The 9,729-nt window shown below is 69.1% G+C and overlaps 2 protein-coding genes across 4 annotated transcripts; both read right to left on the minus strand.

Annotated features, from left to right (window-relative positions):
• Window positions 1-2,401: 2,401 nt before the first annotated feature.
• On the minus strand, window positions 2,402-5,342 carry LOC147597572 (perilipin-3-like). Of its 3 annotated transcripts, none has more exons than XM_086767552.1 (7): window positions 5,281-5,342; window positions 5,000-5,195; window positions 4,790-4,872; window positions 4,487-4,706; window positions 3,723-3,907; window positions 3,535-3,648; window positions 2,402-3,075 (listed from the first exon to the last, which is right to left on the minus strand). In XM_086767552.1, exons 1-7 carry the CDS (start codon window positions 5,320-5,322, stop codon window positions 2,680-2,682), a joined length of 1,236 nt encoding a protein of 411 aa, XP_086623678.1. In that variant the 5' UTR covers window positions 5,323-5,342; the 3' UTR covers window positions 2,402-2,679. The 3 variants fall into 3 exon arrangements, with proteins under 3 accessions (XP_086623678.1, XP_086623677.1, XP_086623676.1); XM_086767551.1 differs by having other exon boundaries at window positions 5,275-5,342; XM_086767550.1 differs by having other exon boundaries at window positions 5,000-5,198; window positions 5,275-5,342.
• A 2,176-nt stretch (window positions 5,343-7,518) lies between these two features.
• On the minus strand, window positions 7,519-9,114 carry LRG1 (leucine rich alpha-2-glycoprotein 1). Its single transcript, XM_086767553.1, has 2 exons — window positions 9,031-9,114; window positions 7,519-8,889 (listed from the first exon to the last, which is right to left on the minus strand). Exon 2 carries the CDS (start codon window positions 8,875-8,877, stop codon window positions 7,858-7,860), a length of 1,020 nt encoding a protein of 339 aa, XP_086623679.1. The 5' UTR covers window positions 8,878-8,889; window positions 9,031-9,114; the 3' UTR covers window positions 7,519-7,857.
• Between the last annotated feature and the right edge of the window lie 615 nt (window positions 9,115-9,729).

Below are 9,729 nucleotides of genomic sequence, written 5' to 3' on the forward strand. Positions count from 1 at the left end.
TGGCCCAAAACCCTGGCCCAAAACCCTGGCCCCTAGCCCTAACCCTGCCCCAAAACCCTGGCACCTAGCCCTAACCCTGGCCCCTAGCCCTAATCCTGGCCCAAAACCCTGGCCCCTAGCCCTAACCCTGGCCCCTAGCCCTAATCCTGGCCCACAATCCCGGCCCCTAGCCCTAACCCTGGCCCAAAACCCTGGCCCCTAGCCCTAACCCTGGCCCACAACCCTGGCACCTAGCCCTAACCCTGGCCGCTAGCCCTAACCCTGGCCAAAAACCCTGGCCCCTAGCCCTAACCCTGGCCACTAGCCCTAAGCCTGGCCCAAAACCCCGGCCCCTTGCCCTAACCCTGGCCCAAAACCCTGGCCCCTAGCCCTAATCCTGGCCCAAAACCCCGGCCCCTAGCCCTAAGCCCGGCCCAAAACCCTGGCACCTAGCCCTAACCCTGGCCCCTAGCCCTAACCCTGGCCCAAAACCCTGGCCCCTAGCCCTAACCCTGGCCACTAGCCCTAACCCTGGCCCAAAACCCTGGCCCCTAGCCCTAACCCTGGCCACTAGCCCTAAGCCTGGCCCAAAACCCTGACCCCTAGCCCTAACCCTGGCCCAAAACCCTGGCCCCTAGCCCTAATCCTGGCCCAAAACACTGGCCCCTAGCCCTAACCCTGGCCCAAAACCCTGGCACCTAGCCCTAACCCTGGCCCCTAGCCCTAACCCTGGCCCAAAACCCTGGCCCGTAGCCCTAACCCTGGCCCAAAACCCTGGCCCCTAGCCCTAACCCTGGCCCCTAGCCCTAATCCTGGCCCACAATCCCGGCTCCTAGCCCTAACCCTGGCCCAGAACCCTGGCCCCTAGCCCTAACCCTGGCCCCTAGCCCTAACCCTGGCCCAAAACCCTGGCCCCTAGCCCTAACCCTGGCCCACAATCCCGGCCCCTAGCCCTAGCCCTGGCCCAAAACCCCGGCCACTAGCCCTAACCCTGGCCCACAACCCTGGCCCCTAGCCCTAACCCTGGCCCCTAGCCCTAACCGTGGCCCCTAGCCCTAACCGTGGCCAAAACCCCGGACACTAGCCCTAACCCTGGCCCAAAACCCTGGCCCCTAGCCCTAACCCTGACCCAAAACCCCGGCCCCTAGACCTAACCCTGGCCCCTAGCCCTAACCCTGGCCCAAAACCCTGGCCCCTAGCCCTAACCTTGGCCCCTAGCCCTAACCCTGGCCCAAAACACTGGCCCCTAGCCCTAACCCTGGCCCCTAGCCCTAACCCCGGCCCCTAGCCCTAACCCCGGCCCAAAACCCCGGCCCCTAGCCCTAACCCTGGCCCACAATTCCGGCCCCTAGCCCTAACCCTGGCCCAAAACCCTGGCCCCTAGCCCTAACCCTGGCCCAAAACCCTGGCCCCTAGCCCAAAACCCTGTCCCCTAACCCTAACCCTGGCCCAAAACCCTGGCCCCTAGCCTTAACCCTGGCCCAAAACCCTGGCCCAAAAACCTGGCCCCTAGCCCTAACCCTGGCCCAAAACCCTGGCACCTAGCCCTAACCCTGGCCCCTAGCCCTAACCCTGGCCCAAAACCCTGGCCCCTAGCCCTAACCGTGGCCCCTAGCCCTAACCCTGGCCCAAAACCGTGGCCCCTAGCCCTAACCCTCGCCCAAAACCCCCGGCCAGGCTACACTGGCCCCGCCCCCGGGACCCGATATCTCCCCCCCGGTACCGGATCCCCCAGGAATTGAATGCACCGACCCCCGCCAAGGGACCGGATTCCCTGGGAGTGGGCTGCCCCGATCCCCCCCCCCCCAAGACTGGGATCGGGACCCCTCCTGGTTCAGGATGCCGTCCGGGACCAGGCTGAACCGACCCCCCCGGGACAGGGACCCCCCGAGACCAGATTCCCCCCCCGGGACCGGGCTGCACCAATGCCTCCAGGCCCTGATCCCCCAAGCCAGGCTGCACCGACCCCCTGCCCCCCCGGGACAGATCAGGCACTGACTCCCCCAAAACCCCCCCTCCCCTTGTGGGGCGTCCCCCAGCACGAGGCTCCCAGTGCTCCCCGCCACCGGGCCCAGTGGTGAGGATCAGACTGGCCCCAGTGGGTGCCAGTGGTGGGAGAATGGCCAGACCTCGGGTTTGGGGGGGATCCCGGTGCCGCGGCCCCCCTGCGCCTGCAATTTGGGGGATCCCCAGGGCCCAGCCCCGCGGCGGCGATAACCAGGCCGAAGTCCAGTGCCACACGGCCACGGTTCACAGTCCAGCCGCCACGGCACCCCGCATCCCAGCACCCCACCCGCACCCGCCCCGTTCCCCCCATCCCGGCACCCCGCCGGCCAAACCCTTCCCATGGGGTCACCCTGCACCCCGGCTCTGCCGCCCCTGCCGAGCCCCCCGGCACGACAGGTGGCTGTGCTGTCGTGAGTCGTTTTAAGGCCTAAAGGTTTTTTTCTTCCTCGTTAAAGTGCTTCGAAGCCACTAAGACAAAAAAATCTCGACGCTCCCAGGCTCGGGGATGGCACGGGGAGCCCCCAAACCCCAAACGGGCAGGGCTGCGTCCTCCACGCGCCACCGTCCCCTCCCTCTCTGAACGAGTCCCCATCAAGGGTCCCCACGCCGGGTCACCGAGTCCGTCGCCGCCTCATCCGCGGGGTTCGCTGCTGCGGGCGGGTGGGTGCTCCCCCGGTTTGGCGGTGTCGGGGCTCAGTGCACCCGGTGCGTCCCCCCAACGGTGATGCAACCCTCCCACTTGGCCATCTCCACGGGGAAATCCTCCGGATACTCCACCAGCGCCGGGGCGAAGGGTCCCACCAGCCAGGGCAGGGGCGCGTGTTGCCCCACGTACTCCAGCAGCTCGTCGATGCTCAGCTGTGCCCGCATCACCGTCTCCCGGCTCTGCGCCAGCACCAAACCCGACAGGTCGTGCAAGGAGCGGGCGCGGGAGAGGGAAGCCTGCACGCCCTCCACGCTGTGCCGGACGTGTCCCGCTGTCTCCTGCACGCTGCTGGGGAGAACTCGGGCGCCGGCGGCCAGGCGGGTGCAGGCGGCGCAGAGCTGGCGCAGGAGCCCGCGCAGCATGGCCAACGTTCGCATCTCCACCTGCAAGGGAGCCAGCGGGCAGCAGCAGCCCTGGGGCACGATGTTCACCCTGCCCGGCCTGCCTCGGACACCCCTACCTTCGTGTCCCCCGTGAGCGTGGTCCCTCATCCTAAACCTTGGTGTCCTCCATGGCCATGGCTCCCCACTCCAAGCGCTGGTGTCCTCCATGGCCATGGCTCCCCACTCCAAACCTTGGTGTCCTCCATGGCCATGGCTCCCCATTCCAAACCTTGGTGTCCTCCATGACCATGGTGCCCCATCCAAAACCTTGGTGTCCTCCACGGGCATGGCCCACCACCCCAAACCTTGGTGTTCTCCATGATCATGGCTCCCCACTCCAAACCTTGGTGTCCTGCACAGGTATGGCCCACCACTCCAAACCTTGGAGTGTCCTCCACAGGCACAGCCTCCCACCCCACCCCACATCTTGGTGTCCCCCACAGTACCCACGCCCAGTACCTCGCTCTCCTCCATGGGCACGGCGTCCTGCTGGCTCCACTCCAGCCACATGCGGTGGAGATGCTGCTGGGCGCCGTACAGGGGCCCATCCATGCCCTGCCGTCCCTGCTCGATCTGGGGGAAGGGACGGCGAGGTGGGAGCGTGCCAGGCTGGCATGGGGCTGGCGCGCTCCCCGCTGCATCCTTACCAGCTCGAAGACGCGGTGGAGCTGGGCCAGGACCCGCTGGGCGCTGTGCCGCGCCCGCCGCAGCTCACCCAGCGAGTACCGCAGGGCTTGGTGCCGCAGCTTGGCCGAGAGCGAGCCCACGCGGACGAAGTAGCTCTGCCGTCGTCTCTGCCGTTCCGGTGAGGCCACTGCGACGCCTGCCACCACTGCGGGGCCAGGGGGTGAGAACGGCGTGGTTGGACCATCCCGCGCCAGACACCGGAGTGTCCCGCCGCCGGCGCTGGAATGAGCCCCCCCCGAACGCCGTACCCTGTCACGGGGACGTGGAGGTGCCCGGTTGCAGGATGCTTGGCCACCGAGTCATGCGGAGGTGTCACCAAAAAGCCAGGTGGCCTCTCCGGTCACCTCTGCCGTGACACGCGGCCAGCTCTGCCCACCGCTACCCCGTGCCGAGCTATAAATACCCGGGGTGGGTGGCACAGGGCTATATTTGCTTTCTGGTTTCCAGGTGAGAGTTCACCCGCTGCCGTGCCGCGTTCCCCGGCTTTGGGTTCTCGCCAGGTGGGGATTGTCCCCGGCGTGGTGTCGCGGTGGCCCCGGGCACCGCGTGGGGCTCGGCGATGCCCTGGCACGGCAAAGCCGCCCAGGTAGCAGCGTGGGGGAGGGCTGAGCGGGGGCACTGGGTGCAAGCAATGCTGGGGTGGTGCTGAGCAATGGGGTGGGGGTCCTGGGGGGGGGGGGGCGTTTGGCATCCTCAGATTTGGGAGATGGTTTCCGGCACTCACCCAGCTCCTCGTCTGTCCCGGGCAGGTATCGCTCCACCAGCTCCTCCGATTTCCCCAGCACCACGTCCACCCCCGTGGCCAGCAGCCGCCCCACGCGGGAATCCACCGCCGCGCTCAGCGCCCAACGCGTCCCCTCCACGCCGCCCCGCACCGCGCCGTGGGCCAGGCCCATCGCGCTGCTCACGGTGGACGACACCAGCTCCCTGGTCCCTGCCACCACCTGCGAGGGGACAGTGAAGGGGACACCTTGGCCCAGCTCCTCACCCAGGGCCGGACCCCCGTGACGTCCAGGGGAGACCTTACCTTCTCCGTGGGCTGCTGCAGGATGGGCAGCTTCTCCTCCAGCTTATCCAGCCCCTTGCAGGCGTATTCGTTGGCGGTGGAAACTGGAGACGGGGAAAATCGATGGTTTTTAACCCCCGGCTGCCTTGCAGGGGCTCTGCTAGGGCCACTTTTTGGGGTACTCCAAAATTAGCGGGGTGCTGCCCCCACCCTTGCCCCAGCCCCACTCACTCTGCGGCTCCAGCTTGGTGAGGATGGGCTGGGCCCCGCTGACCGCCGCCGCCGTCAGCGTCTTCACCCCCTTTTCGGCGGCGGCGCAGATGGACTTGACGTAGGGGTGGCTCTCCTTGGTGGTGGCGTAGGCGGCCGAGACGGCACCGCAGGCGCAGCTCACCAGGGCCAGGCTGGCCACCCGGCTCACCACGCTCTGCTGGGGGGGGATGGCGCTGAGCTGGGGTCCCCTGCGATACCCGCAGACCCCCCCCCACTCTTCCTTGCACCCCTACCTTCACCTCCTGCCTGTCCTCTGCCGGCACGGTGTTTTCGGCCGACATGGCAGCAGCGGCTGCAGCGGGAAGGGAAAGATCACGGGGTGCCGTGCGTGGCTGAACCCGGTGTGGACCCCCGAGGCGGCCGAGCCCCACGGCCACCCCTCACCGTGCCGGGGAAAGCAGCACGTGGTGGGGCTGAGCCTCCCAGCACGCCTCTACTCCTCTGAGGGCCGAGACCCAGCAACTCATGACATGAGTGGGATGCAGCCGGAGGCCTCTGAGCCACTCAAGGGGGTGTCATGGAGGGTCTGGAAGGGGTCCGGGGATGGGGCTGGCCTCCTGCCGTGCTGGGCTGCAGGTGGTTCGGGTCCGCCCATCCCCTCTTGGGTGCCGTTTGGGCCCAGGGAGGGGTTTTTGGGTGATGCAGCCGGAAGCCGGGCTGGATTGGCCTTTCGCAAGCGCGCTGTGAGGACGTGCCACCGGTCACCGCCACCTCGGCCGGGGCGGCCCCAGGTCCCACCGCAGGGAGCGGAGCAGCCGGCAGCCCCCCCTGCACGCGCTCCCCCCCCCCCCCCGGCAGCATCTCTGCCTTTTGGAGTGTCCTGCTGCCCCACGGCCTGGCCCTGTGCGTCCCGGGGGGCAGGTTCTGGGGGGGCCTTGGGGGGGACTCTGAATACAAGTCCGGGGGGGGGCAGGTCCCCTGGGGGGGTCCTTTTGGGTTCTGAGGGGCAGGTCCTGATGGGGGCAGTTCCCCTGGGGGGGGTCTCTTTGGGTTCTGGGGGGGGCAGGTCCCCTGGGGGGGGTCTCTTTGGGTTCGGGGGGGCAGGTCCCCTGGGGATGCCGGGGGGGGGCAGGTCCCCTGGGGGTGCCGAGACGGGGGGGGTCCCTTTGGGTTCTGGGGGACAGGTCTTGGGGGGGGGCGGGTCCCTGGAGGGGTTCACCCCGGAGAGGCTGATGGGGGACAGGCAGGGGACACCTGGGACCCCCCCCTCCCTCGCAGGGCTCCCAGCCGCCCTGGGGGGCTCTGCCCTCCGTCAGCCCCCCGGAGCCTCCCGGGCTCTGCGGGACCGGATCCGGGGATCCCCGGGAACCCCCGCACCCCCCCGGGGCCGCCTTCCGCCCTCCAACCGCCACCAGGTCCCGGGGATGGTACTCACGGCGGGGGGGGGGGCGGGGGCTCTGTCGCGACCCCCGGTCACGATCGCGATCCCCGGTCGCGATCTTCGGCCCCCGCCCAGCGTCGGATTCATAGTTGGCGGCGGGAGCCAATCAGCGAGGGGGAGGGCCACACCGTCACCAATCAGAGAGAGGGGCGGGACGAAGGGGGGCGGGCTTTGGGGCGAGCCGCCACGTGGGGTGGCGGGGGGGGGCCTGATCCTGCGGGAGCGGGGACACCGGCGGGGACAACCGGTGCCGGGTGGGCGGCCAGGAGCCCCGGGCCACCGCCCCGTGCCAAGAGTCCCTACTTCGGGTGTTCCCACGCCACATGACCCCCCAGCAAGGGACCTAAGGGCGGGTGACACTGTGCCCAGTGTCCCCATGCCGGGCATCGCCATGCCCGGTGTCCCTTTGACACGTGTCCCCACGTCAAGTGACCTCATACCAGATGTCTCCATGCCCAGCGGTCCCATGCCAGGCATCCCCATGCCAAGTGTCCCCTTCTTGTGCGTCCCCATACCAGATGTCCTCTTGCCAAGCATCTCTGTACCTAGTGTCCCCATGCCAGGTGTCCCCACAGCAAGTGACCTCATACCAAGTGTCCCCATGCCAGGTGTCCCTGTGCCAAGCACCTCCATACCAAGTGTCCCCTTGCCGTGTGTCCCCATGCCAGGATCTCCATCCCAAGTGTCCCCATGGCAGGTGTCCCCATGCCAAGCATCTCCACACCAAGTGTCCCTTTGACCTATGTCCCCATACCAAGTGTCCTTTTGTCCTGTGTCCTTCTACCAGGTGTCCCCGTGCCAAGCACCATGCCAAGTGTCTCCACTCCAGCTGTCCCCAAGCCAAGCAGAGCCCGGGGAGGGTCCCAGGCACCCCCTAGCCCCTGCAGGTGCTCAGGCCAGGGGACAGCAGTGTCACCCACCAGTGAACAGCACCTGGGGCTGGGAGAGGGTGGGCAATCCTGGGAGGTGGCCCCATGGGGGGCCAGGCCAGGCATGGGCAGGGGACACTGCGTATGGGACCAGCATGGCCCAGGGACGTGGTGCCCACAACTGCCTTGTCCCTGGGGACTTCACAGGACAACAACAGGAGAAAGTGTGCGGTGGCATCAGGTGACCACGTTTAATGTGCTCTTGCGGGGTGGGGACAGGGACACGCGTCAGGCGGGACAGGGACAGAAGATGTGGGACAGCCTGAGCCAGGTGGGATCGGGCTGGGGGCCACTGGGATGGGCATCACGGGGTGGGGACAGGGGTCTTTACGACAGGGATGGGAGGGTGGGGACAGGGGCCACTGGGATGGGGATGGCGGGGTGGGGACAAGGGCCTTTGGGCTGGGGACAGCTGCACTCCTGTCTCCCTGCCTCAGTTTCCCCAAAAGAGCTCACCTTGGCTGGGGACAGCGTGGCAGGGAGGGAGGTGACCCCAAACCCCTGGCCTAGGGGTCTGTCGGGTGCTGCCGCTGCCCGTCCCCCTTGGGCTCACAGCCCTGGTCCCCAGCCTGGCTGACGGCAGCCACCACCTCCTGTCCCCGGAGACGCGCGGGGCCGGCGCAGAGGGTGTCGCGGGTGGCGGTGAGCTGGGGGGCCGCCCGCCGCAGCAGCGCCAGCAGCCGGCACTCGCAGAGCCAGGGGTTCCCCGAAATGTCGAGGTCCAAGACGGGGCCGGGGGGCCGGGGGGGCAGCTCCAGCGCCCGCAGCCTGTTACGCGCCAGGTCGAGGACGCGGAGGTGACGCAAGGGGCCGAAGATGCCGGCGGGCAGCGCTCGCAGCTCGTTCTCCTGGAGGAAGAGGAAGCGCAGGGCGGGCGCGGGCGCGAAGGCGGCGGGCGGCAGCGTGCCCAGCCGGTTCCCCTCCAGGTCCAGCCGCTCCAGCGCCCGCAGCCCGGCCAGCGCGTCCGGAGCCAGGGATGCCAGGTGATTGTGGGACAGGTCCAGGCTGCGCAGGGAACGCAGCGGGCTGAAAACCTCCGGCGGCACCTCCGTAAAAGCGTTGGCAGCCAGGTCAAGCCAGAGCAGGCGGGGAAGGTGCCGGAACCAGGCGGGTTGCAGTGTCCACAGCCGGTTCCCCCGCAACACCAAGTGCTGGAGGAGGCCGGTGTCGGCGAAGATGGCGGCGGGGAGGTCGGTCAAGGCGTTGTCCGTCAGGTCGAGGACGCGGAGCGTGGGCACGGGGCGCAGCAGGGTTTCGGGGAGGGCGGCGAGGCGGTTGGAGGAGAGGTGGAGCTCCTGCAGCCGGGGCAGCCCGGCCAGGGCGTCTGGGCGGAGGGCGGCCAGCGCCGTGAACTCCACCGAAACGGCCACGGTGGTCGGGGGCAGCCCGGCAGGGAAGGTGCTGAGGGTGGGCTCCGTGCAGACGAAACGGGTGGCGTTGGGCTGGGGGGAGCACGGCGCGGCGGTTCCCAGCGCCGGCAGCAGCGCCAGCAGCAGCAGCAGCAGCAGGATCCGGCCCGCCGGCATCGTGGCGCGGGGCTGCGGGCGGGCGGCCATCGTCACCCGAGGGTTGTGCAAGCCCTGCCGCCGCCATCGCCACGGCTGCGGGCTGGGCGATGCCCTGCCCCCCACGTCTCCCCATCCCTGACCCCGCTCCGAGCCCCCCAGCCCTGCCCTCACCTTGCCAAGCGGCCGGCGAGGCTCCTCGGGGACCGTCCTGGCTCCTGGTGGCCGTCACCCTGGGGTGGGGCTGGTGGCTCGGCCTCACGTGCCGGTTGGGAAATCGTCGCCTTCGCTCGCAGCGCGCTGGCATCCGGGGCAGGGTCAGGGTGCTGGCGTCCCCGCGTCCCCATTGCCACCCCCCCACTCCCCAGCTATTTGGGAGACGCGGCATTGACACCCCCCCCCAAGCCACCCTCACCCCTCTGAGGGACCCCCGCACCCACCGCGCTGCCGGCTGCGCGCCCCGGGGGAAACTGAGGCACGGCGCATCGCGGGGGGCAGCGGAACCCTGCGTCGCACCCACTGCCCCGTGGCAAAGCCCCACGCGTGGCACCGGGGCACGACGCGGCTGCTGCGGGCTGAGCACGGAGGAACTCGTGGCATGGGAGAGGGGATGGGAGAGGGTGGGTGGGGGTGCTGGTGCCTGTAGGGGGGCGGGGGTTAGAACAGGGGCGGGGGGTGCCCAGGGGCGTGGAGGGGTGCGAGGAGAGGGTGGGGGTACAGGGGTGCGGGTGCATGGGTGGGTGTATGTGTGGGGGGGTGAGCACAGGGTGTGGGTGCACAACGTGGGGTGGGTGCATGGGGGGGAGGAGCAGAAGCGTGAGTGGGTGGGTGGGTGGCAGCAGAGTGGGTGCGCGGCGGTCCCGGGGTTGGGGG

The sequence above is a fragment of the Chlamydotis macqueenii genome, chromosome 26, assembly GCF_036417535.1.
Source record: "Chlamydotis macqueenii isolate bChlMac1 chromosome 26, bChlMac1.mat, whole genome shotgun sequence".
Taxonomy (NCBI): Eukaryota; Metazoa; Chordata; class Aves; order Otidiformes; family Otididae; genus Chlamydotis; species Chlamydotis macqueenii.

What these genes read in the sequence shown, in the direction of transcription:
- LOC147597572 (XM_086767550.1), bottom strand. Translation starts at nt 5,322, where the DNA reads ATGTCGGCCGAAAACACCGTGCCGGCAGAGGACAGGCAGGAGGTGAAG. An exon ending in AGGACAGGCAGGAGGTGAAG is followed by an intron (nt 5,199 to 5,274) that starts GTAGGGGTGCAA and finishes ATCCCCCCCCAG; the next exon opens with CAGAGCGTGGTGAGCCGGGT. An exon ending in TCCACCGCGTCTTCGAGCTG is followed by an intron (nt 3,649 to 3,722) that starts GTAAGGATGCAG and finishes CCCTTCCCCCAG; the next exon opens with ATCGAGCAGGGACGGCAGGG.
- LRG1 (XM_086767553.1), bottom strand. Translation starts at nt 8,877, where the DNA reads ATGCCGGCGGGCCGGATCCTGCTGCTGCTGCTGCTGCTGGCGCTGCTG.